This window comes from Dermacentor andersoni, chromosome 9 (genome assembly GCF_023375885.2).
Source record: "Dermacentor andersoni chromosome 9, qqDerAnde1_hic_scaffold, whole genome shotgun sequence".
Lineage (NCBI taxonomy): Eukaryota > Metazoa > Arthropoda > Arachnida > Ixodida > Ixodidae > Dermacentor > Dermacentor andersoni.
In genome coordinates this window covers 104851815-104878500 of record NC_092822.1, presented here as the reverse complement: position 1 = coordinate 104878500, position 26686 = coordinate 104851815, and the positions used below count along the sequence as shown (strand labels likewise).

Below are 26686 nucleotides of genomic sequence, written 5' to 3'. Positions count from 1 at the left end.
CTTTGAATGCTATCGCATTCCACTCTTAAAGGTGCAGCTTAAGCATCCTCCAAAATTTTCAGATATACTTGTCTGAATATATACTCGGGCACGCTACACGCGCAGAGAGCGGCGTTAAATTCCCGGTACCTCCGTTAAATGGCGCAGCCTGTCCGGAGGAGCACGCGAGGGAGGAGCCCGGCTTCATACAGGCCTCATACATGACGCGTTTCGCCGGTTTCGACGCGGTATGTCGCTGTATTGATCCAATGTTATTCGTGTTAACGTCGACAGTCATAGCCGGAATTTTAATGCGTTAGCATTAGGAGTGTAGAAGTGGAAAACGTGCATGCGTTTGTGAAGTGTGGGAAGCCGATCATGTGGCAGAGTGGGGATGGGAAAGCTTTACAGTGTATGTAGTGTGCACACACACGCACACACACGCACTCACAGACACATAGCTCAGGTTTAAGCGGGCTTATACGTTTACCGATTCTGAATAGATGCTCAGCGAGGGATAAGAATAAAAAGTTCACGGATCACTTATTTATCACTACGTGGATGAATAAAAACTGTTACAGGTAGCAGCAATCCGTGCAATGTGAATCACACTTGTCGAGTGGCGGAGTGACCAGCTTCGGACTGCGCAAGCGTCCCAAGCAGTGGTAGACGTTTGGTTATATATTTGTTTGTGCTTTATAACGCGTAATCAAAGCATGCGGCATGACCTTGCTACGTCTTATTGCGGCGTTAGCCAGTCTGGTTTTTTTTTTAGAGAGGAGAATAACAACGTATTTATTTTTCTGCCTTGTTTAAAAATTATGGGGTTTTACGTGCCAAAACCATTTTCTGATTATGAGGTACGCCGTAGTAGAGGACTCCGGAAATTTCGACCACCTGGGGTTCTTTAACGTGACCTAAATCTAAGTACACGGGTGTTTCGCATTTCGCCCCCATCGAAATGCGGCCGCCGTGGCCGGGATTCGATCCCGCGACCTCGTGCTCAGCAGCCCAACACCATAGCCACTGAGCAAACAGGGCGGGTTTTCTGCCTTGTTTGTCCCGTCGTCTACGACGCACTCACGCCTTTTACGGAAATTGTGTCCTGACAAATAGCTGTCGGATTCTTTTTGTGCGGTTCCCTTTGGATAATACGTTTTGCAGGGCAAAAGGGCAATGCCGAAACTCAAAACGTATCTGCATCTTGCGGGAGCAACGTGTGGAGCAACGCGATCGGCGTCGTACAGGAGGCTAGCTTAGACATAGCATAGTCATTTCAGGTCTGCTACACATGAAATGTGTGAGGACGAGGTCAGTGGCTGGCGGAAATATTTCATGCCGATTGGCGCTTACATGTTTCAGGGCTGCATTAGGTTGGCCGTACACGGGCACTCATGTTTTAGTTCTTACGCCAAGCGATCAGATAGTGAGAATATATGCCAATTCATGCTGGATTAAATTCTGACGTTTCACGTACTAAAACCACGATTTGATTCCGAGGCGTGCCGTAGTGGGAGACTCCGGATTAATTTTCACCGCCAAGGAATCTTTAATGTGCTCCCGATGCGCGGGACACGGGCGTTTCTTGCATTTCGCCGCCATCAAAATGCGGCCGCCGTTGCCGGGGTTCCGTCCCGCAATCTCGTGCTTAGCAGCGCAGCACCATAGCCGCTGAGCCACCGGAGCGGGTGCCGATTCATGCTGACAATTCAGAGACGCCGCTGCTCTTCGTCGAATAAAAACCGATACAGCTAAAATAGTTCATAACACGCACACGCACCACCGTAGCTGATAACCCGCGTCATATTTTCCCGCAGTCAAGAAAAATTTCCGCATACTGTAATTACTGTTGCACCGAAACGTTGCACAGTGGCTCTTCGTCGACCTCGTATGAACTGAGAACACGTAAATATCACGTAGAACGAGCTAGGACATCTGCAAATTGGTCCGCAGCCTGTTCCGCAGAAGGAAACACATTCGAGCAGAGCCGCTCCGGATGAAAAGGTTTATAAAGTAAAAAAAATGGTACGTTTTGCACAACTTAATGGTGTCACGTGCTGGAAAAAAAATACACGCAGAATCTCCTGTGGAAATTATCTAAATGATAAGTAAGCATTTGCTACTAATCGCCCGCTGTACCGTCATCGTATATGCTGTTGTGTATGGTATAATTGCGAGAAACAACGCGAAGAAACCGCGAAGCGTGGCTACAACACCGGAATGATAACCAAGGCCAGCATGAGACAACGAAGAAGAGGCGAGTAGTATAGCCATGTTCACTCGTGTACGTTATGTGATGATGCGTTTGCGTGATACCGCCGCTTCGTTGAAGATGAGCACTGGCCGATGCGTGCTGTACTACGTGATGTAATTGAACGGCGTCACGTTTGGTAGACCTCATACGTAGACGCGGTCGATGACGCTGTTTCCTCTCGATGCGAACCATTGTCAACCGTGATCGAGCGTGCTCCGGCGGCGACTGCTTGTGGCGCGGTCGCGCGGTCCCCATCTTGAAAGCGATCTACGATGGGACCATGCAGAGTTCACCGAGTGCCGACAGCTTCCTGTGGGCTACGCTCTCGCCGCTTAGTTCGCGTTGAAGCAAGACTGAAATTTCTAACTGAATAATGGCATTTCTAACTGCGGCACCGTGACAGAACTGCGTGTACTGGGTTGAAATGTTTCGTGAATAGATTATGTGCAGCCTCCAGGATTTTTAATATTCTTGCGCGAACTTGGACCGTACGCGTTCTGCTTTCTTATCTGCATTGCCACAGGTTGTCACTGCTGCTTTTTCATAAAGATTGCTCGCACGCAAGCGCTGGTAAGTCAGGCTGACGTCGTAGATTTCGAAGTACTTGTTTCATACATTTCGGCAGTGGGTATACCCAGTAGAGGTTCTTGGAACTTAAAATTCTGGGGCATCACTTGCCAAAACCACGATCTCATTATAAGGCATGCAGCAGTGGGGGACTCCGGATTAATTTCGGCCTCCTGCGGTTCTATAACGTGCACCCAATGCACGGACTTTCTTGCATTTCAGCCTCATCGAAATGCGGCCGCCGCGGCCGGGATTGGACGCCACGACATCGTGTTAGCAGCACAATGCCAAAGCCACTAAGCAACCGCTGCGGCTGTTTTGAAAGCAGTGTTTGGCTCTTTTAGAACAGAGTCTAGTCTATCGTTAACGATAAGAAAATGATTTAACTATGCTCTAGCAGACACTGTGGAAAACTGCGACGTCACGGCGTGCTGAGGGCAGACGTTGAAGGCGGCGTCGCCAACCGTATTTCGTTTATTCGCCTTTTATGGCTTGCCGAAAATCTCGCATTAAGAGAGAGTTTTTTGGTTTTGTGGAATTGTGGTATATCATTCCAGCTCAAATTATTACTTTTTATTTTTTACTGCACCTTTAATTGTGCGTGCGTGGCTTCCATACAATGCGAGAAAAAAAAAGGAAAGCGCGCATTTGGTCACGTGTCTTCGGCTTACGCGTGTGTTCACACCTCTTCTTTAAGACATTGAGGAAATAAAAAAAAATCTGAAGGAGCGAGCCCAGGGTTTACAAGTCAGCCTTCTCTGAAGAATAACATGTTGGCGATATTTTCATGTTCTATAATGTGAATGAGGTACTGTTACCGATTTCACTTGAATTTGGGTCGTTGTACTGCAGGGCTCCACAAATTATGACGGTTTCTACCTGATATGAAGTGCTGTGCTTACACGTGTCAAACATGATTAGTTCTTTTGTGTTACGTCATACGCAAGCAGCCTATATATATAGTTTGCTGTCACTGAAATAAACGTTGTTGTGCGTTGCTCTTGGGTCCTCTTGGGTCGTTGCTCTTGGGTCGGCGGGGTGGTCACCCTCGTCTACAACAGTGGCGACGAGGGTGACCACCCCGTGGAGCCCCCACCACGAACAGTGGCGTCTCGGTAGCGCTGGGAGTCCTGCTGGGTAAACTGAAAGTAATCGAGTCTACGGAGCATCGGCGGTCATGGCCCTGGCTACGAACCTCGGTACCCCAAGTTTCGACGAAAATCAAGATAAGTGGGATATATACTTGACTCGACTGGAGGCATTTTTTGAAGCAAATGATATTAAGACAGATGATAAGGAAAGGGCGACCACGAAGGTGATCACTACGATCACCAAGCAAGCGACTGTCCGCCCAAAAAGGAGCAGTGTTTTCGCTGTCGGAAGACTGGTCATTTTGCAAGAAAATACCGCTCCCAATCAGGGCTCCGGGCTGGTCGTAGGCACGATGGCGTCGCTAACGCAGTTTATTATGAGAGCGCTGTATCCGAAACGGAGGAAGGCGACATTTCAACAGTCTTCACATTGCAGGAATCACGGGAAAAAGAAATCTTTGCTCCAGGTGTTCCGCAGAGTTATCCGCTGGGGTGGCGGGCCCTTGAACATGATTATTGACACGGGATCACCGTTTTCTATCATTCCGCAGGAGGTGTATCTAAAGCACCGTCTGAGTTGGCCACGCTTATTGAAATGCAAACACACGCTCAGCTGTTACTTGGGCAAGCTACGCATTGTCGGTGAACTGCACCTTCAAGCCCATTTTGCGGGGAAGACTGTACCTGCCACACTGAGAGTTATAGACTGTTCGGGTCTCAGCCTTTGCGGCAGGGACTTAATCCAAGCGTTCTCGCTTTTGTCGTCCGGTTTTCTCGCTACGGTTCAATCGACGTCAGCAGATCCCGACAGCCTCAGGACCGAGTTTTCTGCCCTTTTTGAGCCAGGACTTGGAAACATTCACGGGCCACTTGTGAAATTCCACATTCGAGAAGGCGCCCAACCAAAGTTCCACAAGGCGCGGTCAATCCCTTCTGCTCTTCGTGAAAAAGTGGAAACTGAGCTGGACCGTTTAGTTGAGCAAGGCATATTATCGCCCATAGCACATTCTGAGTGGGCGGCGCCAATCGTACCAGTACTGAAGAACGACGGGCCCCTTCGCATCTGCGGTGATTTCAAAATCACAATCAATGCTGCCTGCATAACTGAGCAATACCCTTTACCAAACATTCAAGACATTTTCGCGTCGCTACGTGGGGGATCATTTTTCACAACACTGGACCTTCAGGATGCATATAATCAACTCCCTTTGGATGAGGAGGCGAGGAAGCTGGCCGCGATAAACACTCACAAGGGGTTGTTCTGCTATAAGCGTCTTCCGTTTGGTGTTGCCTCGGCTCCCGCGATTTTTTAGCCGCGCATGGAAACTGTCCTGGCCGGTCTTCCAGCCGTGCAGGTGTATTTGGACGATGTATTGAAAGCGGAACGTCAAGACGGTAATGGCTCAGTGCTCCGGGACGTTTTGCGCAGGCTTCAAGAAAATGGTATCAAGCTGAAGGCCGAAAAATGCCATTTTAGCAATGACTCAATCGTCTACCTGGGCCATCGCATTGACAAAGACGGCTTGCATCCGCTTGAGAAGAACCTAGCAGCAATACGCGACTCGCCACGGCCTACGAATGTAAGCGAACTGCGCTCGTTTTTGGGTCTGTTGACTTATTATCACCGGTTCTTGCCACACATGTCAATGATGTTGGCCCCGTTGTATCTTCTGCTTGAAAAAGAGCATAAATGGCACTGGGGAACGGCGCAGGAAAATTCATATCTCAAGGCTAAACAAACACTTCCGAGTTCGTCTGTTCTGACGTATTTCGATCCCAACCAACCAGTGCGCTTGGATGCGATGCGTCACCTTCGGGTTTAGGTGCCGTAATCTCGCACCGAATTGGGAAATTGGATAAGCCCGTTGCCTTCCGTTCACGCACGTTAACACACGCTGAAAAGAATTATTCTCAGCTCGAGAAGGAAGCGCTCGCACTGGTGTTAGGAGTAACAAAGTTTCGAGACTACCTTCTGGGCCGCGAGTTTGTATTGGTCACGGACCACCAACCACTGGTGGGACTTCTACGAGAAGATCGACCTGTGCCCCCAATGGCGTCGACACGTATTCAGAGATGGGATCTGTTTCTAAGCCAATATCGGTACCGCATAGAGTACAAGGCCGACAAGGAAAACGCCAACGCGGTCGCACTCAGCCGCTTGCCCGTGCCGATAACAGATGCTTGTTGATCGGGCTCCTTACCAGAATACGTGCTGTTTTCAGAGACCCTTGACAGCTCGTTCGTGCCAGCGGATGCCATACGGGCGCTGACGAACGGAGATGAAAACCTCGGCGTTGTACAGCACTTTGTACTGAATGGATGGCCTAAACGCTTGTCACCGTGCCACAATCACCTTCAACCTTATTTTTGCAGAAGACTGGAGCTGTCAAGCGTAGAAGGCCTGCTCTACTGGGGTCATCGCATCGTCGTACCCCGTAAAGCGCGAGTCTCCATGCTCGCTGAGCTACATCGGTCGCACCAGGGTGCATCTGCGATGAAAAGACTGGCTCGGACGCTGTTCTGGTGGCCTGGGTTGGATGGTGAGACCGAAAGCCTTGCACGTTCGTGCATCTCATATGTAGAAGCTCAGCCAATGCCTCATCGACAGGCCAATGCCTCATCTGTTGGCCAGAAATGGGGACCAAATGGTCAAGGCTTCACATTGATTATGCCGGACCAATAGAGGGATGCATGCTGTTGATAGTCGTCGACTCGCATACTAAATGGATCGAAGCACTTCCCGTCAGGTTGGCGACCACAGAAGTCACAATCGCGCGGCTTCGAGAATTGTTTGCTCGTTTTGGCATGCCGCAAACAGTTGTATCAGATAACGGGCCTCAGTTTGCAAGTCAGCAGTTTTTCCAGTTCATGACTGTGAACAACATAACTCGTCTACGTAGTGCGCCGTACCACCCACAATCTAATGGTCTGGCAGAGCGCGCGGTCCGCACAATAAAGGACGGCCTTCTTAAGCACTCGATGGCGAACGATCTCGAAACAAAACTAGCGCGAGTGCTGCTAGGCTATCGACGTACCCCACTGCCGTGCGGCAAGTCTCCTTCAGAGATACTGCTGAACTACCAAATTCATTCGCGCTTAGATACTTGCGTCCCTTCTCTACCTCGAAGTTACTCGCAGCCTCCCAGATTCCAGTCCGGCGACCAGGTGTGGATGCGCAACTTTGGCCAAGGGAGGCGTTGGCGTCCAGGCATCGTCAAGAGCACAGAGGGTCCACGGCTGGTAACGGCCGACACTCCAGATGGCCTAGCCAGGCGTCACTTCGACCAAATTTTTCGTCGCGAGCCTGTGTCACCCGTGACCCCAAAAGCGGAGGCTCCCGACTCGCTTCAACCCAGCCCGGACAACAAGAATCGGCCGACGTCAACGCCAGAAGGCCGGTGCAGCCTGGCCACTCCAGAACCAACTGGCGCCGTGCCTGTTCCTTCGACAACACTACCAACATCCCTCCCAGTTAAACAGGCTCTCTGTCCCCCAAGTCCACCGGTCTTACGGAGGTCTACCCGACAACGAAGACCCGTGCAATGACTGCAGTTTTAAAAGAAAGGGAGAAGTGATATGAAGTGCTGTGCTAACACGTGTCAAACATGATTCGTTCTTTTGTGTTACGTCATAGGCAAGCAGCCTATATATATATAGTTTGCTGTCACTGAAATAAACGTTGTTGTGCGTTGCTCTTGGGTCGTCTCTGTCACCCGCTACAACACTACCTTTGCATACATTCAATACGTCGTACCTTATTCTGCTCCCTGTAGTCAGCTGAACACATCAACTTATAAGTGCGGAAAAAATTGGCTTATCCCACGCTTACATAGCAAGCGGTTAAACACCAAGCTTTAATTCATGTTAATGAAATCTCTTCACTTTTACGCAGCTCAACGCTTTTTCACTCAATCCTACCTCTGGTGTCATTTTGTTGACCTAATTTCTTTTGAAACACTCCGCTGCTTCTGTTGCTGGCTTCTTCAATCTTTTATTGCACCTTCCTCACTTCTACGTACCGCCAACGAACCTCGCTAGCTTTAAGCTCTGGTTCCATTTTCTGTTTTTCACTTCTTTCTCCGCAATTGGCTGCTTGTGTTGTCGATTTTTTTTTCACTTCTCTGTAGCTCACTTTTCTCGTTGCGTTTTGTTCTGTGTGTCTATTGACACCCAGTAGCACCAGTGGCCGAAAATATTCATATAGCCATGCAGCACGTGCCCTGTTGCACATACCCAGTGATCCCAGCTGTGTGCATTCGGGCTCAAGTTCTTTATAGGGCAACTAAGCAGCCAGCAGACACAACCCGCAAAACGTGGGAAGAGGCAAACAAAGCTTCGCTCTGAAAGACCTGTCTGTTACCAATCCGCTTTACCAAGCGAGCATTACGCGACTGCCTTCCAAGAACACCTTGCCTTAAGCACGTACCTCATAGTGAAAGTGGCTACAGCGTAAAAACAGACCGGATACAAATACGGATAGACACGAGCGCTGCGTCAGTATACGTTTCTTATATCGTGCCTGTTTATGCGCTGTAGTCGCTTGTATTGTGGATTACCGATTAGCCAGCCCTTATATACGTTGCATCGAATACCTGTTGTACTCGTGAGTTCCGTCTCGGTGCTTCCTCTTGTCCTTGACGAACAGTGACTCGGCTGCCTCGTCGTACTCGACGTACTTGACGGCCGGTGCGCTGACTTTTGGCGACGGGGAACTGGAAGAGCCGGCCGTGGCTTCTGGAGTACCGGCGCTAGCTGGACTTCTGGATCCGCGGAAAACGTCATTCGGCTGCGGAGATGCGTTTCTGCTCCGGGGCCCTTCGTTCACCGAGGCCTTGGGCTGGTGTGAGGTTCATTAGAAAAGTATCAATCACAAGGAAGTCTTGCGTCGTTATTTATTACTTCTTTGAATTGAAAAGTACGGCTTAATGAAGGTTACGATGACTATTGACCTATATAATCTGTCACATTTTTTTTTGGGGGGGGGGGAGAGGAAATGAAATTTCAATGCCATACGAGTAGAAAGTGAAGACAAGTGATTTAAATTTTTATTGGTAGAGCATGGTTTTTATTATTACTGCTGTGAACAGAAGGAAAGGGGGTAACCGAGCTTGTTCTGCATAATGACAGGGCTGCTGTCTGCTAAACACGTTTGTTTGAAATGGAATACGAATGCCCTACGCGCAGATTGTGGGGTGAAGTGATGTATGCTTGTCCTCTGTTAAACATGTCTTTTTTGTTATTCATGCTGTAAATGAAAGAATAGGACACAACCAATGTTACGCTGCACATTGACAGGGCTGCTGCACCTCATAGCGCCTAATAAAAATGGAATATCAGAGCCATATGAGCAGTTAGTGATATTTCACTGATTATCCAGTGATACTCTTTTTCGCTTGGTAGGACATCGCAAATTTTTTTTTGTTATTGCTCTAAACCAAAGGAGACGCAATGAAGGTTGGACTGCATAAGGACAAAGCAGTGCTCATCTTATTGGTGGCTCGATACGAAAGCCGCAGGAGGAAATAGTGGGGTCTAACGATTAATTTCTTGAATGCATTCTAAAAAAGGAACCCGCCGCATGCCGCACTGTTTCTTTCTAACATGAAATATGGACGTGAAATACGGCCATCCACGGAAAGCAGTAGGAGGTAATAAAGGATTGAAGAGAGACGAAGAAAATAAATGTATGCAGCGTTCGTGAGCGCGCACTAAGAGGCGTAGCAGAGTCGTGTCCTTGGAACTTGGCACAGAAAATTGGTTCTCATGCACCGAAGTACAGTTAGTGTCTATGTCCATGTTGAAACTCCGTCTCGCATGCTAAGGTATCGTATTTCTTAAACATTTTATTTACGGGGCCTGTGCTATAGCTATATTCATGTCCTGTACCGAGTGAAACATATAACGTTGCCGACTGTACAAAGCTTCGGAGCGCCAAGAGCTGTACCGGAGCCCAATCGCCAAGGGCAGCGACCGGTCCGCGTCAGCCAAAAACGACTGCAAACTATTTGACATAGGCTATTTCTTGCCACGAGCGTACCTTCAATGACACCCCAGCTATGCAAATAGCAAACTAGAGGATTCAATGGGAGCGCCAAAAATTTTGTTCAGACTTATGGTTTGGCTGACTTTCGATTTTCTTTTGAGTGTTCACCATTCTGAATTCGAATAAACAAAAGTAGTCACTCTTTGCATATTAGAGGCAAGTCCAGTGACTTCTACCTTTTTGGAAAGAACGTGACAGGACAGAAATCAGTGCTTTTGAAGGCTTCTGTAGTAAGAGCGCTCTCAGTGTTTGCAATGAACAAAGAGATGGGTGGGGGGGGGGGGAGCAAGGAGCTAAATTTTAGAGCGCAGCTCCTAGGCGCCCGTTCCCGCGTTTCGCTTCGGCGTCCTTCGGCGTAACTGGGAGAACGAGCACAGCGAAGGATGTGAGAGCGAACGCGGAGCGCAGCGGGGGATGAAATTCGACGAGAGGGAAGAGAGCGCGAGGAAGAAAGCGGAGGAGGAAAGTAGATGAGGAGGGTGCAGCGTAACCATGAGGCGGGAAGCGGAGGAGGAGGGTATGGCGAAAACGTGAGAAGAAAAGCGTAGTGCCGCGCAAAACGGGCTTTGTGGCGACAACCGCTCTGAAATGAAGCCAGGGTAGAGTGCCGTACGTCCTCTGTTCACCGATGGCATGCGGTGGTCATGTCTACCGATACCGTATTGCCACGTGGCACTGACGGCCAAGGACACAGTAATAAAAACTGAATGGCGAAACTAGCTTTTATTGGGTGAACCTGTGCCCAGAGAAACAGGCTACACTCAAAGCTCAAGGAAAGCGGGGAACACAGACGACGATCGTCGAAAATCTGATCTGCGGGGCAAGCGTGTCCGCTTTTATACATCAGTCGTCGAAGGTTCCAGAATAATCGCTGGTGCCCGCGTGTTTTCCAGCAAGTTCTACACAATTCGTGTTTCGTATACAAGCAATCAGATTACATAAGGTTCAGTGACAACAGACAGTGGATAAGAACCCTCGATGACATTCAAGAAAAACCGGTATATGCAGGCGCGTCCTGCGCTGAGCGATAACAGTTCTTCGCTTAGCTAAGCTTAGCTTAGACCCCACCCCCCAAAAAAATCATTGTCGCGCAAAAGGAAGAGAGAAAAGTGACGAGAAGGTTTGCAATATCACGCAAACAATAAAAAGAAAACGTAGCGACAGCAGTTGCAAAGTTCACGTACAAATTTTCATCAAGTAAAAATGTAGTTTGCGCCCATTTATTTCTTCTACATTTGCACTTACATACGTTTTCGCGTGTTTCCGTTTGTATTACCGTAGGTCACGAGCATGCATTCGCCACTGCTAAATTGTTAGTATCGCAAGTGCGGCGGCAAAAAGGCACGTCAATAGCTTTCCCGCGCGAAGTGTACAAACAATGTCTAACTGATCGCAGACACATTCGTTGTAGCTTAAAGGAGGCATCGCATAAGCGCTTTCCAAGCGTAGAGCAAGGCCGCTTCCAAGGTCGCCTATCCAAGGTCGCGCGACTTAGAACCACATTGTTCTGGCGGCCCATCTCGCCGCTCTGAGGATTCGCCCTTTGAGCGAAAGTCTCTGCCAATGCACCCTCCTCACACCTGACGTCTTAACCTTGGGCGGTGCATTGGTATCTGTTCCGTCTCGTTCGGAAAGACTTCTCCGATGCCTGAGGCCGGCAGACGCGACCGTATAAGCTGTTTGGTGTAACTGTCCATAGGCGACTAGTGAATTTCCAGTAAGCGCTGAAAGTTTTTCTTTTTCTAATTTTCTTTTCTTTTTCCACACTACTTTTAAGTGCTGTTCAAATTCGCCGAAAATATATCGTTAATCTAGCCGCGTTCATGGCCGCATGCGTACGGGAGACTACGAAACCACGACGTTAGAAACCACGATGTCCTGCGCTGAGCGATAACATTTCTTAGCCGGTGAAAACTGGTCACATAATAAAGATGAACAATTACACGTGTCAATGTATGGAAACGAAGCGCTGCATGAGCTGAGGCCTGTCTGCGGCGGCTGCTGTGAATCGCGCCCACGCTTCGCCAACGTGCTCCCTCTACCGACCACCCGATTAGTGAAGCAGTTGTGCCACACTTCGATCCGTTTACAGTATGCCGCACGAGACAGGTTGTCCGTGACAGCCAATACATAGCCAAATGAAAACACGTGTAGAGCTGCACTCAACTTTTGCTTTAGAGAGTATTGTAAGCGTCGGTGAATATTTGTTAGGCACACAATATAAAGCGTAGACAAAATGAAGCCTAGAAAGATATCGGGGAAATCATTTGTTCTCTTTCATATCAAACGGAAAAGTGACAAGGTAAATGGAAATAAAAGTGGAGGAGCAAACAGCTTGCCACCGGTAAAAGCTGAGTCCACAATCTCCGCATGCGCAGGTTGTAAGTGTGAAAGCACTGTGAGAAAGGCAAAGAGTTTAACTGCTCGAGTTAGGTAGTCAAAACATGACGCGGAGATAAGTGAGCAAGAAGCGCTATGAGCGTACTACATGCATTATTGACACCGTGCCCAATCATGAACTACTTTCACACCGCTTGGTTATTACTTCATTCATTCCTGAAAGGCTCACTGGCCTTAGCTTATGCAGACACCTAGTTTGCTTCGGACATCAGAAAACCCTAAACTGGTTGCCTTGATGCGGTAGCGAACATGCAACCAGATGCGGTCGCAAACAAACGTCAGATTAATTTTATCGGGCACGTTGCCACAGCAATCGGTTGCTGTGGCAATGAAGAGCTGAGTGAGCAGATACGCTTATTCAAAAAAAAAAAAAAAAAAAAAAAAAAACAGTACTGGGTGCAAACTGATTTCGGATCATTAGGGGTGCGGTTGCCCTCTTGGCTCATAAACCAGAAAACTTCGCGTTAGTCACAAGAACGATGTTAAAAATCATCAAAAATTCCATAGAAACATTATGAAAGAATCCCCTAGAGCAAAGCTTTTCTGACCCACCTGATCATGCCTAATGATCGGCCGCGTCGTGGTCAGCGTGGCATGGGCTCCAGTGGCCATCGTTGATTGTGCTACCGGCCTAGAAGACGTCAGGACCGACCTAGACGGCCAGGCGAAAGTGGTAAATTTTAACGCGTCAGCGTTAAGAGCCTCGTATTGCAGAAAATCTGCTGTAGGCACCCCGCGTCCGGCGTCGCGCGTCGACTGTCTTTTCTATAAAAATAATTCCCAACCAAATTCTGAAACATGCATTCCCAACCACTCTTGTATCACCAAAGTTGCTCATACCTTGTCATTCATTATTTACTAAGTTATTCCTCCGAATTTTGAGAATGGTAGCCAACAAATAGACCTAATGAAAAAAAGAAAAACACCCACAGCGCATATATCTCCTCATCTCAGCGCATATATCTTCTCAGGTAGAAAGATTAAAAGTGCTAAACAATAACAGGAGATCGACCCATGCAAGACGCCGCGTTTTTACCAGAAAGCGTGCCTTTGTGCGTAGCGTCCGCCGCCAGCGTTTCCCGGTAAACGTTACGGTTACATAACCTGCAGTTCCACGGAAGCATGAAAAGCGGTCAAGGGTCTTTGAATGATATCGCGTTCTACTCTTAAAGGCGAAGCTGACGCGTCATCCAACTTTTACAGCGAAGCTGTATATGGCTAGGGTTTCGTGCATTTTTGTACTCCGTGAACGAAAACAATCATGATCAACGGCTCATATCCCTGTAAGCATTCATGCTCCCGTAAGCAAGCAAAAAATGCAATGGCTCATAGCCTCGTAAGGCAGAGGCTACAAGCACTCAGCAAAGTGAAGCGAGCAGTGCTTAAATTCGTTCTAATCGCGCATACAACATACAGAACAGCATGTCGAAAACTGTCATCATCAATGGCTCATACCCCCATGAGCAATGGCTCATACCCCCGTAAGCAAGCAAAATATACAATGACTCATAGTCCCATAAGGTTTGTGGCTACTCACTTTGCGTGAATTAGCGGCGATGATACTACCCCTGTTGTCGTTGTCGGTGATTTCAATGTGGATGTGTCGGTACCGAAAAGGGAACGGTTTACGCCTTCCGTGTTCCCTTGCGATGCCATACCGTTCCGGCCCAACTGACCACCCCGTGGCGTACGTGTATCGATTTGACATTTCAAAGAATGTGATTGCAGTTGCGAGTGAAGTAATGACCACCGATCACGACAATAAATTAGTTAGTACCTTTGTTCAAAATTATGTGTGACCTCCGTGTCGTATGCTAAAGAGCTTCTCTGGTCAACCACTTTCGTGGAGTGGAATAGCTCATGATTTTTTGTTTCTCATTACCTCCCACAAGCATACTTTGTGATACTGTTATGCAGAACGCGGCTCTTCAAAAACCGCTAACTGCACTCTGGCCCCATGCCTTATATCGTTAAAAAAAACGAAATTATGGGATTTTACGTGCCAAAGCCACTTTCTGATTATGAGGCACGCCGTAGTGGAGGACTCCGGAAATTTCGACCACCTGGGGCTCTTTAACGTGCACCTAAATCTAAGTACACGGGTGTTTTCGCATTCCGCCCCCGTCGAAATGCGGCCGCCGTGGCCGGGATTCGATCCCGCGACCTCGTGCTCAGCAGCCCAACATAACAGCCACTGAGCAACCACGGCGGGTGCTTCTTTTTATATCGTTAGGGAAATAGCGTGTATTCGCAAATTATTACTATTTTACAAGGTTATAACAGCCATAAGCATCGGCGACGGATGCAAGGCTCTCGCGTGCCTCTGGCGACTTCGTCGCTGTCGTCGTCGTTCGTCCGAAGTAGCAGCTCCTTCAATGTCTCAAGGGAATATGATGTCTGTACTTAGTGTCACCCGAATGAAAGAAGATAAAGCTATGCCATCTGAAAACAATTTTATATGTAATTTGAGGTCACTAAGGCAACAGGCCCAAGCCAACAAATAGCGAAAGAGCATATATTTTGTATACTTCTGCAAATTGTTTTTTGCGACTTCTTCCCACTGCGTCTTCCTGGGTCGAAATCCGTCCAAAGAAAAAATAACCTACGTTCAATTTTAAGCCGCAAGTAAAAGTTCTATTGCAGTCATTACAGCGAAGCTGTATATGGCTAGCTGATTCGTCCGTCCATCTGTCGGTCGCCCGTACGCCGAGAGCTCCTCCGGTGCAATCCCATGCGCATGCGCGAAAAAAGAAGGGGGAAGAGAGACGCGCGATTAGTCAACATCACCTAGATAGTACAAGGCCTGTTTACTCCAATCCATGACGTCACGCTACCTGGCCCGAAATTTACATCGACAAGGCTGGCGTGATGAAAGCAGTGAAGTCCAGATCACTGTTGCCTACTCGGGGGCATTCCCATTAGATTCTATCGCAGTCGGGTCAGGCAACATGACGTCATGGATCGGAGTAGAAAGGCCTTGTCCTATCTGGGTGGTGTTGGATTAGCTGCGCCAGTAGTGGCGGCGTTGCTCTTCGTCGCAGATGAGCGCGAGCGCAGCAGTCTTTCTCCGGCTCCGATGTGGGTAGGCCACGTGTCATACGTACTCCTGAGGAGCAGGAAGCTTTCTATCAGCAACGTCGCAAGCAGAACCGGTAACGAGCTCGTCTACGCCGTGCCGATGCTGCAACCCGGGCACTAGAACAGGTTCGCGCAGCCGATCGCAAGCAGAAACTGCATACCGAGGATCTGGCAGCCTGCCAAGCCTTCGTGTAATGAACGGTCGGGACTAACCCAGTAATAAACACCGGGGCCGCATGTTTCACCTTCGCTAGCTAACCATCTGCACGGAGTGCTAGGGCCGTGATGTTTTGTTCTATGGCGCGTCTGATTATTTCTTTAGAAACTACTCCTCCCCGTAAACTTATGTTATTGGGTTTGAACAGTCATAAATATATGTACAGTTGCCAGACGAACGAAACGGCGCACGCGGGTGGTAACCGAACTGCATCTCCGTGCACTGGCGGCCGCAGTTCCTGCTACGTACAGCGTGTGCGCAAAAGTAATTCGTGATGACCGTGCAATGCGCTATCGACCACCGCCTCATTGGCAGCCCAGACAAAGGAGTGCTTCTTCCAAAGGTCGACGCTGGCGAGCTGTGTGCGCTTGCAGCAACCATTGATAAGTGATAAGCAAGTCTTCCCAGTAATGCAGAAGGACTGAAAAGCGGGCAAGTTGAAATCTATATATTCTTGGGGCAGCTCACACAGAAACGAAACACGAGGAAGAAGACAGGGCAAGCACTGGCACCAATGTTCGCTGCCTGAAAAGCTTACGCGCCGAAAATTTTCGGTATCACCACAATATATTCACACAAACGAAAAAAAAAGTTTCTGGGTGGAAATAAAAACAAAAATGTAATTCCAGGTGTATTAAAATAAAAAACATGGCAGTTCTGCCCGCAGGGGCGAAGCACCGGCTGCAATAGGAAGGTGAAAGTTATCACTTTAGTTTGCGTGATAGACTTGGTTTGAGCAACTTTGGCGGTCGAACAGCATAGCATCTACCATGCATTGAGAACCTGTCTCACCATGGCTGCCGACGGTAACGCGTCAGCATTGAATCAGTATATCGATCCAACATATTGCTACCACTCAAACAGTGTTATGTATTAGGCGTGCACTGCAGCAGGATTCATCTTTCGCGCTTCGCTAAGAACACTCGGCGCCATCTAGCGCTGCCGCCGCGAAGCCTGCGCGGGGCCTCCGAAATGCACGGCGCGCCGGTGCGAGCGAACGCTGAGAAACGCGTCATGCGGCCCAGTTACTTTTTGGTGTGATCAAAACCTTTTTTGTTTTGAGATAATTTGTGACATATTTATTTCATTTCAATTTGTAACGTGGCTTGACCGGCTTGAATTTCGCTCAACGCGAACATAATTTCGCCAGATACCTGCGTTGTAGTAGACTGAGTTTTAGGGCCACGGTTTTCTTCGATGATACCTGCTAGTAGCAGCAGTTCAACAATGACATGAGCTTAATCAGAAATCATCACAAAGCAACACCGTGGGCTTGACAGCACAACTAACGCCATGTATCGAGTACAGTGGGGAAAAAAGTGAACAGTACCTATTTACCTGCACAATATCACAAATGATCAACCAGAAGAAAGCAAGGGATATTCGAAATTATAACGTGGGGAAGATTGAGGAAGCAGTAAAGAAATGTCCGCAGCATGAAATCAGTCAGAAGAAAACTTGGCATAGGGTAACTTGACGTTAAGCGCAAGAGAGCACGTAGGACAACAGAAGGGGCTGAAGACACAGCGCTACTAACAACTGAATCTTTACTGCACATAGTTAACACATATATACCATGGTACAACAGAAAGAAAAAGCCGCCGGCACAGCATAGAATACTTTTCGGCACAATCACCCACTACAGGCCAATACCGCGATAGCAACAAGATATAATTTTTTGACAGCGACCCAGGACAACTTACAGAGTTATTGCTTCTAATCGTCTCGAACGTCTCGGCAGGCTCCCTACTCACTTATTCCGGGTTTCGGGATACCACTTGTGCATTGTCAAACAAGGGTTTATAGCCACAACGGAAACAGTGTGTGGCAAGATGACCAGTCTTAACCAGATTGCTAACATTGTTCTAATGTTCCTGTGAGCGATCACCGAGGCACCTTTCCGTCTGTCCAATATCTTCTTTTCCGCAGTGTAAAGAAATACCCTAAACCACTTCTTCCATGCACGAAACCAACTATTCTCGGTGATTTTTGTTGCAATCATGACGCTTCCTTGTAGTTTTGTTTACTTTCACGCACAAACCTTGTAGTTTCAAAAGGGTTGAAAAGACGAGGTCAACGCCAACACGACTCCGAATTTTCTTCAGACAATGGCTAACTTGGTGCAAATACGGCATGAAAACCCGTTTTCTGCATCTGGCCGGTTTGGCAGCGGAATCCGGATACTCATCGGGTTTCCTTAACATGCTGCGAACAACTGTGGCCAGCAGTTGCAAGTCCCCCTTTTCGTCCCCATTTTTCGTCCTAAGTGCTCTCTTACGCTTACTCTCAAGTTATGCAGTGCCAATTAGCTCACCAGGCTGTTCTTTTGGTATAAGACGAAGCAAGGCGTATGCACTGAGAGATAAGCAAGATAATGTCATCAGCAACTTCGATTATATAGTAGAATCAGCTGAATAATTATATACTGATATCACAGTACCCAGAGCAGCCACGCTATTAATTCAAAGTAGTGATGGACTGGTTACAGAGGCTCATTCTACAACTTGAGATGAAATTAGAAGGGCCTTGCAAAACATAACCCTCGGAAAAGCGCCAGAAGAAGATGAAATAATAGCCGATTTAGTCAAAGATGGAAGAAATATTATGCTTGAAAAGCTTGCTGCCCTTTATATGCAATGTCTCATGACAAGGGTTCTAGACAATGTCCGGACAAGGGTTCCTGAGATCTGGAAGAATGCCAACGCTATACTAATCCATGTTATTTTAAATAATTATATACTACAGGCCCTAAACGGATTTAAGCTCGGTCGGCAAGAAAAAAAGAGAACTGAGACGATAAAGAATCGAAGTATTATACACCCGTTAATGGCTTTCAGTATTGGATAGCATATCCACCAAAATAATTTTGAGTATATTTGCGGCAATACTTGATTTCAGTCACCCAAGAGAACAGGCTACTTTCAGGAAGGGATATTCTGCAATGAATCACATTCGTGTCATCAATCAGGTAATTGAGAAATATGCGGAGTATAATCAATCTTTCTATATGACTTTCATGAATTATGAAAATGCAATTGATTCAGTAGAGATACCAGCAGTCATAGATGGTTTACATAATCAAGGAGTACAGGACACTTACGTAGATATGTTATAAAATATCTACAATGATTCCACAGCTACTTTGGTTCTACGCAACAGTAGAAAATTACGTGTCATGAAAGGGGTCAGGCACGGAGACACAATTCCTCCAATGATAGTCACTCCATGCTTAGAAGTACTGGGAAGACTTAGGAATGCGGATCAACGGCAAATATCTCAGCAAACTTTTGTTTACAGATGACGTGACAGTTGTCCTGTTAAGCAGCACTGGGGACAATTACAAGTTATTGTGGACCTTAACCAACGAAGTGTAAGAGTGAGGTAAGAGTTGGACCTTAACCAAGAGCCTGGCAAGGGAACAAGAATTCATGATCGCCAGTCAGTCTCTAGAGTCTATGCAGGAGTATGTTTAGCCAGGTCAATTACTCACAGGAGACCCTGATCATGAGAAGGAAATTTACAGCACATTAAGAATGGGTTGGAGTGCCTATGGCAGGCGCTAGTAAATCCTGAATGGGAGCTTATCACTGTCACTGAAAAGTGTACAATCATTGCAATCTACCTATGCTACCTATGCTACCTATATGAGGCAGAAATTTAGAGGTTAAGAGAGCAGCTCAAGAACAAGTTATGAACCGCGCAAAGAGCGATGGAACGAAACATGTTAGGCGTAACATTAAAAGACAGGAAGAAAGCGGTGTGGATAATAGAGCGAGACGTATAGTCGATATTCTAGTTGATATTGTTACGTAGGAAGACACAGAGGAAAAGCTATGTACAAGTATATTTACAAGAAAATACGCTGCGCTCGGCCAAGTGGCAACAGCCCGCGCTAGCTTCTCATCGTCGTCATCGTCTTCGCACTGCTCGCCTTTTCGTGATCGCACATATTGTTCCGTAGCACTACCCCCGGCTGCAAAAGCGCCGTCCCGGGGCGACTAAAGATCGGACTCGGAAGCAGTGTAGTAGGCCTTGAGCCTACTGACATGCACGACATCACTTGATGCCAGAAGAGAGGACGAGGTTGAACCCACAGGAGCAATTTCGTAAGTCACAGGCGTCACCTGGCGCAGCATGCGGTAGGGCCCTGTGTATCGCGAAAGGAGCTTCTCTGCAAGTCCGACGTGACGGGAGGGCGACCACAGGAGCACGAGTGCACCAGGCGAAAACTGTACGTCACGATGGCGGGCGTTGTAATGACACTGCTGAGTGGCTTGTGAGGCCGTCAGTCGAGCACGGGCAAGCTGGCGTGCATGGTCGGCGAGGGCGATGGCGTCGCGCGCATACTCGCTTGTTGAGATCGCAACAGGAGGAAGTGCCGTGTCTAGGGGCAAGGTAGGTTCGCGACCGTACAGTAGATAAAATGGAGAAAATCCGGCGGTGTCGTGCCGGGAAGAATTGTACGCGAATGTTACGTAAGGAAGGGCAATGTCCCAGTCGTGGTGGTCTTTGGAAACGAACTTGGACAGCATGTCGGTAAGAGTACGGTTTAACTGCTCTGTCAGGCCATTGGTTTGAGGATGGTATGAGGTAGTCAGTTTGTGTTGAATGGAGCAGGAACGCACAATGTCAGTGATAACTTTCGAGAGAAAGTTTCGACCACGGTCAGTAAGCAGCTGTCGCGGGGCGCCATGAAGCAAGATAATGTCACGCAAGAGAAAGTCCGCGACGTCAGTGGCGCAACTGGTAGGGAGAGCCCGCGTGATAGCGTATCGGGTGGCGTAATCAGTTGCGACGGCTACCCATTTGTTCCCAGAGGATGACGTGGGAAAGGGACCGAGCAAGTCTAATCCAACACGAAAGAACGGTTCTACAGGGACGGTGATCGGCTGGAGATGACCGGTAGGTAGCACCTGAAGTGTTTTCTGACGCTGGCAGGGATCACAGGCAGCAACATAGCGTCGAACGGAGCGAGCGAGACCAGGCCAATAGAAGCGGCAGCGGACGCGGTCGTACGTGCGGGTTACCCCAAGATGTCCTGCAGTGAGTGCGTCATGCACCTCAAAGAGCACAGTCTGTCGTAGCTGTTTTGGCACGACAAGAAGAAGATCAGAGCCGTCAGGGAGGAAGTTCCTTCGATACAGAATGCCGCCCTGGAGGACATATCGGCGAACGGATGCGTCGGTAGGTGTTGAGCGCAGACGCTCGATAAGTGCTCGCAGCGATAGGTCTCGGTACTGCTCATCGGCGATGTTAGCGAAGGCAGACACAGAGAAAATGCCGTTGGTGCTACTACTGTCGGCGTCGTCAGACTCGTCAACCGGGTAGCGAGACAGGCAGTCAGCGTCCTTGTGTAGACGGCCAGATTTATAGGTGACAGTATACGAATATTCTTGGAGGCGTAAGGCCCAGCGACCAAGTCTTCCTGTAGGATCTTTCAGTGAGCATAACCAGCAAAGGGCGTGATGGTCTGTGACAACGGAAAAGGGTCGGCCATTTAAGCATGGGCGGAATTTCGCAACCGCCCAAACTAGGGCCAGACACTCACGCTCAGTGATGGAATAGTTGCGCTCCGCGAGTGAGAGGAGCCTGCTGGCGTAAGCGATAACACGGTCGTGGCCATGCTGGCGTTGTGCCAGTACTGCGCCAATTCCGTGACCGCTGGCATCAGTACGGACTTCGGTAGGCGCAGAAGGATCGAAATGGGCCAGAACGGGAGGCGTTGTGAGAATGTCGATTACATGTGAGAATGCAGAGGCCTCGTTATCGCCCCACTGGAAAGGGGCGTCTTTCTTCAAAAGCTCGGTTAGTGGTCGTGCTATGGCGGCGAAATTTCTCACGAAACAGCGGAAGTACGAAAAAAGGCCGATGAAGCTGCGCACATCCTTGACACACTTCGGAACAGGGAAGTGCGCAACAGCATGGATCTTGCCTGGGTCCGGTTGCACTCCGTTCGCGTCAACGAGATGTCCAAGGACGGTAATCTGGCGACGGCCGAATTGACACTTCGATGCGTTGAGTTGCAGACCGGCTCGACGAAAAACGCCCAGGACTGCTGAGAGGCGCTCGAGGTGCGTAGCGAACGTAGGGGAGAATATTATAACGTCATCCAAGTAGCACAGGCACGTGGACCATTTGAAACCGTGAAGAAGGGAGTCCATCATGCGTTCAAAAGTGGCAGGGGCGTTACATAGACCGAACGGCATCACTTTGAATTGATAAAGACGGTCGGGTGTTACAAAAGCAGTCTTCTCGCGGTCGAGATCGTCCACGGCAATCTGCCAGTAGCCGGAGCGAAGGTCAATAGAGGAGAAATAGCGAGCACCGTGGAGGCAGTCAAGGGCGTCATCAATCCGAGGTAGGGGATACACGTCCTTTTTGGTAACCCTGTTAAGGTGCCGATAGTCCACGCAAAAGCGCCATGAGCCATCCTTCTTTTTGACCAGTACAACAGGTGACGCCCATGGACTATATGATAGTTCAATAATGTTCTTGGCACGCATTTTGCGAACTTCTGCGTGAATACCTTGACGCTCAGCTGGTGACACTCGATACGGGCGGCGATGAATAGGAGGGGCATCGCCGGTATTAATGCGATGTTTGACAGCTGTAGTTTGGGCCAAAGGACGATCATTCAAGTCAAAAATATCGTGGTAGGAAAACAGAACGCGGTAGAGTTCGGCATTTTCTGTAAGTCAGCGATGGTACAATTTGCCGACTGCGATGGTAGAGGAGCATCGGATGAAGTGTCGTCTACTGCAATGGATGCTACTGAGTGATCCGCGAATGAGCAAAGCTTGGCCAGAGACATCCCGCGTGGCAGCACTGGTGTCGTCAAGCCAAAGTTGACCAATGGCAGGCAGACGCAATTCGCCGTAATAGATAAAACTGTATGAGGTACTGTTATCCCGTGTGTAAGGAGGACGTCTTGCATAGGAGCCGCGATGCAGTGACCGTCGGGGACTGGTGGGGAAGACACTAGGTCAACGTAGGTCACTGCCGAAGGTGGAAAGCGAACGAAGTCGACGGAACTGAGGTGACTGGGGTGGGGTTCAGCAGGATCCAGAACAGGCAGGTCAAGGCGGAGAGTACTGCCGGAACAATCGATGAGAGCAGAATGTGCGGAGAGGAAGTCTAAGCCGTGGATGATGTCATGGGGACAGTGGGCGATGACTGTGAATAGCACGATTGTTGAGCGATCGGCGAAGGAGACGCGGGCGGTACACATACCAATTACAGGGGCTGTTCAGCCATCGGCGACACGGACAACAGGCGTCGTGGCGGGCGTGATAATTTTCTTGAGCCGGTTACGAAGGTCAGCGCTCATTACGGACAAATGCGCCCCAGTGTCTATGAGTGCAGACACAGAAGCACCGTCGACTTGCACGTAAAGAAGGTTCAGATGAGTGGGCAACGTCAGTAGAGGATTTGGCGGCGTAGGGAGCAATGCAGCGTCACCTCGAGGCGCTGCATCGTCTAGTTTTCCGGCTGGGAGCGGCGTCCGAAGGGAGTCGGCGAATAGGAGCGACGGGGCTGGGGAGAGCGAGATTGTCGTTGTTGGGGCGAAGGCGAACGAGAATAGGAGCGGTTCGGTGCAGGAGAATCAGCGGCGGCGTTATCGGAGCGTGCGGCATAGGGACGAGAAGGGCCACCTGTGCGGCGAGAGTAGGCGGTATAAGTAGACCGGGTCGGGGAACTCCAGCGACTGCGACAGTGCCGAGAAATGTGCCCGATTCGATGGCAGTGGAAACAAATGGGCTTGTCGTCAGCAGTGCGCCATTCAGATGGGTTGCGGAAACGTGGTGGGTAAGAAGGTGCGGGGCGGGGCGGAATCGAAGAAGCCGGGCGGGTATCAGGACGATGGGCCGAGCAGATGGTGTGAAGACCCAGGTTTTCGAACTCTTGGCGGACAACTGCCTGGATCAGTGAGACCTTGACTGCAGATGTGTTGGTGGGACTGGAGTCGAAGGCAGCCGGATAGGCGGCCTCGATCTCACGCCGGACGATCCTGGTAACATCGGCAGTGTTGTTGGGACGAGGAGTGTCGGCACAGGAAGATGTCGCTGGGGTGTTGGGCAGACGGGCAAACTGCTGGTCAATACGTCGGCTTTTAGCGAGTTCCAGGCGGCGGCACTCTTTTATAACAGCATCCACCGTCGCTACGTTGTTGCAAACGAGCAAGTTGAAGGCGTCATCGGCAATGCCTTTGAGGATGTGGGCAACCTTGTCTGAGTCAGTCATGTGGGTGTCAACTTTGCGGCACAGAGCCAAGACGTCCTGAATGTACGTGACATAGGGCTCTGTCGACGTCTGCACACGGCCGGGAAGCGCCTTCTGCGCGGTAAGTTGTTGACCGTAGGGGTTGCCGAACAAGTCCCGAAGCTGTGTCTTAAGTGAATCGCAACTGGTGAGCTCATCTTCGTGCGTGCGATACCAAACTCTAGGTGTGCCACCGAGGTAAAAGACTACGTTGGCGAGCATAATAGTAGGGTCTCACCGGTTATTGCGACTGACGTGTTCATACAGGCTGATCCAGTCATCGACGTCTTCCCCATCTTTGCCCGAGAATACGCCAGGATCACGGGGAGCGGGGAGAGTGATGTAGGTCGTCGAAGTGGCAGCAGGTGTCGGAGCCAGGGGAGTCCGGTTGTCGTCGCCGGGAGCCATGAAGGGAGGCTCGACGTACCGTCCACTGCGAAGCTCCGTGACGAGGTACAGGGAACGTCCACCTCCACCAGATATGTTACGTAGGGAGAGGCAGAGGAAAAGCTATGTACAAGTATATTTACAAGAAAATACGCTGCGCTCGGCCAAGAGGCAACAGCCCGCGCTAGCTTCTCATCGTCGTCGTCTTCGCACTGCTCGCCTTTTCGTGATCGCACATATTGTTCCGTAGCAATAATAACAGGAAAAGTTTGGCAGAGACAGTTAAGACAGCTTACGTGCGGGAATGCTATAGCATTAAACCGTTGGTTTACCTCGGAACCTCACGAATGCGTTCATGTTATACACTCATGGCGTGATGCCACCTTCTCTCCATTGTCTGTGCCATCACGTGCCAAATAATGCGCGCAATAGGTCACTTTTTTAGTCAGCCAGATGACTGCGACGTGACGTGTGATGCCACGTGCAGCCAGATGACTGCGACGTGACTAGGCACACCTTTAGTAAATCCGAACCGTGGGGCCGCTGTAGCGTCGAGGAAGCGTGCTCTTCTCGCAACCTGAAGGCCTGGGTGCGATTGCCAGCCAGACTGAAAAATGTAGCAGATTTTCTCTTCAAACCCATTAACTTATTTTGTTTACAGAAACGTCTCTGAGAAATTTACCGTTAATCCGCGCATTTTTCGACGCGTTTTTACTCTGAGCCGTCGGCCATTTTTCGTAGCATCTTTCGGTCCCGCCAAAGCCGACGGATTTTCGCGTAATGGGGCGTATAATGCTTTCGCCTTCATGAATGGAGCTGGGCACGCCACGTAATGCGTAGGGTAGATAACCGGTCGACCATCAGAGTTGGAGAATTGGTGCCAAGGGGGAAGGGAAGCGCAGTCGAGGACTGCAGAAAATTAGGTGCGGCGATTAAAATAGAAAATTTGCAGGCACAAGTTGGAATCAGCAAGCGTGAAACAGGCGTGATTGGAGATCGCAGGGCGAGGCCTTTGCCGTATAGTGGACATAGAAATAGGCTGTTGATGATAGTGATGACATTCAAGACTTGCGTGTAGGCTCCCTAGGTAAAAAAAAAACAAATAAACAAAACAAGACATCGCGGCGATGACGACGGCGAAAATTCGCCTGGTGTGTCATATGTCACAATGAAACAGAAAACGCTCAAACGCTAGTTGAAACCTGGTATTATACTGACGCTGGCATCTGGCTGGGCGTTTAGCTGGTTTTGTCGGCTGTGTCTTATACGGCCGCTTCTCGGATAAGGAGTGTCCCCTGCCTATTTTTATGAGGCCTGGACGCATTACTACATTCGTAGCAAAAGCCTTCGTTGCCTATTTGTATAAGGCCTGCGTGCAGAACTGCATTCGTAGCAAAAGACTCCATCATTATGTTGAGCTTTTTGTTAATGTGTTAGCATTTATAGGCTACTGCACGCACTTTTCAGGGACCATGTACGTATGCATGATTCTGTCTCTGTATCTACCTATGTATCTATCGATTTGTTTGTATCTAACCGTTCTACTACCTACCTGGATCATTGGGTAGTTAGTATTGGTATAGGTAGCGAATCGGGATGCTGTGCTGAGGTAACAGGGTAACAGTATGTGGCGACGTGTACGTACATGCCGCTGTTTAGTGAACCACTTTTACGCGGACATGGGTCACTGCATGCCCGGGACTGGGCAGGTACCCACTTTCGAAGAAACTCTCTGACGCCGACTTGGAGTACTGAGTATGTGACACTCGGTATTTGCTAGCCTCTAGTGAACCTCTTTGACGCCATCTTGGGTTACTGCATGGGTATGTAGGTACGTGCCGCTCTTCAATGAACGTTTTTGACGCCAACTGGGGTAACTAGGTATGCCACACTGGGAATGTGCCGTTCTGCAAAGACGAAAAAAATTCCTTAAATTTCTCCGATGCTGAGCGAAATTAAACCCACCTCAGAAGAGACCCTCAAGGACCGCAGCATTAGCAGGCTGCGCCACCGACGCTCAGGGTATGTACCGCTTTTCAATGAACGGCTTTCACGACAACGCTTTAGCGAGCTGCACCACGAGTGCATTAGGTATGTGCTGCTCTTCAAGATGGCTCGGTAGGCAGCGAATGCTAAGGAAAAGAATAGCGATCGCCACAGGTGGCACGTGCAGCCGAGGTTGGCCGAAGCTCTTCATGGAACCTCTCGCCAACTTGGGTTACTCAGCACGCGCCACTGAGTGTGTGGCAAGCGAGGGAGCAATTATCAGCGCTCGCAGGCACCGGCACCCCACGCTTCTCGTCTCGGAGGCCACACGCGGACTTCGCGGCAGTGCCACTAGATGGCGCAGCAGGTCCAGATAAAGAAAGCACGAGAAAGGAGCCCTGTAGCTGCATGGCGCGTTTCTCAGC

The 26686-nt window shown here is 49.2% G+C and overlaps 1 protein-coding gene across 1 annotated transcript in view; it reads right to left on the bottom strand.

Moving 5' to 3' along the window:
- The window catches only part of LOC129383939 (uncharacterized), a 32870-nt gene extending 19924 nt beyond the window's left edge, over positions 1-12946 (bottom strand). Inside the window, exons 1-2 of the mRNA XM_055068974.2 lie at positions 12887-12946; positions 8484-8728 (exon numbers count right to left, since the gene is read on the bottom strand). Coding sequence (XP_054924949.2) covers positions 8484-8728; positions 12887-12946 — 305 coding nt within the window. The remainder of the gene's footprint in view (positions 1-8483; positions 8729-12886) is intronic.
- Between the last annotated feature and the right edge of the window lie 13740 nt (positions 12947-26686).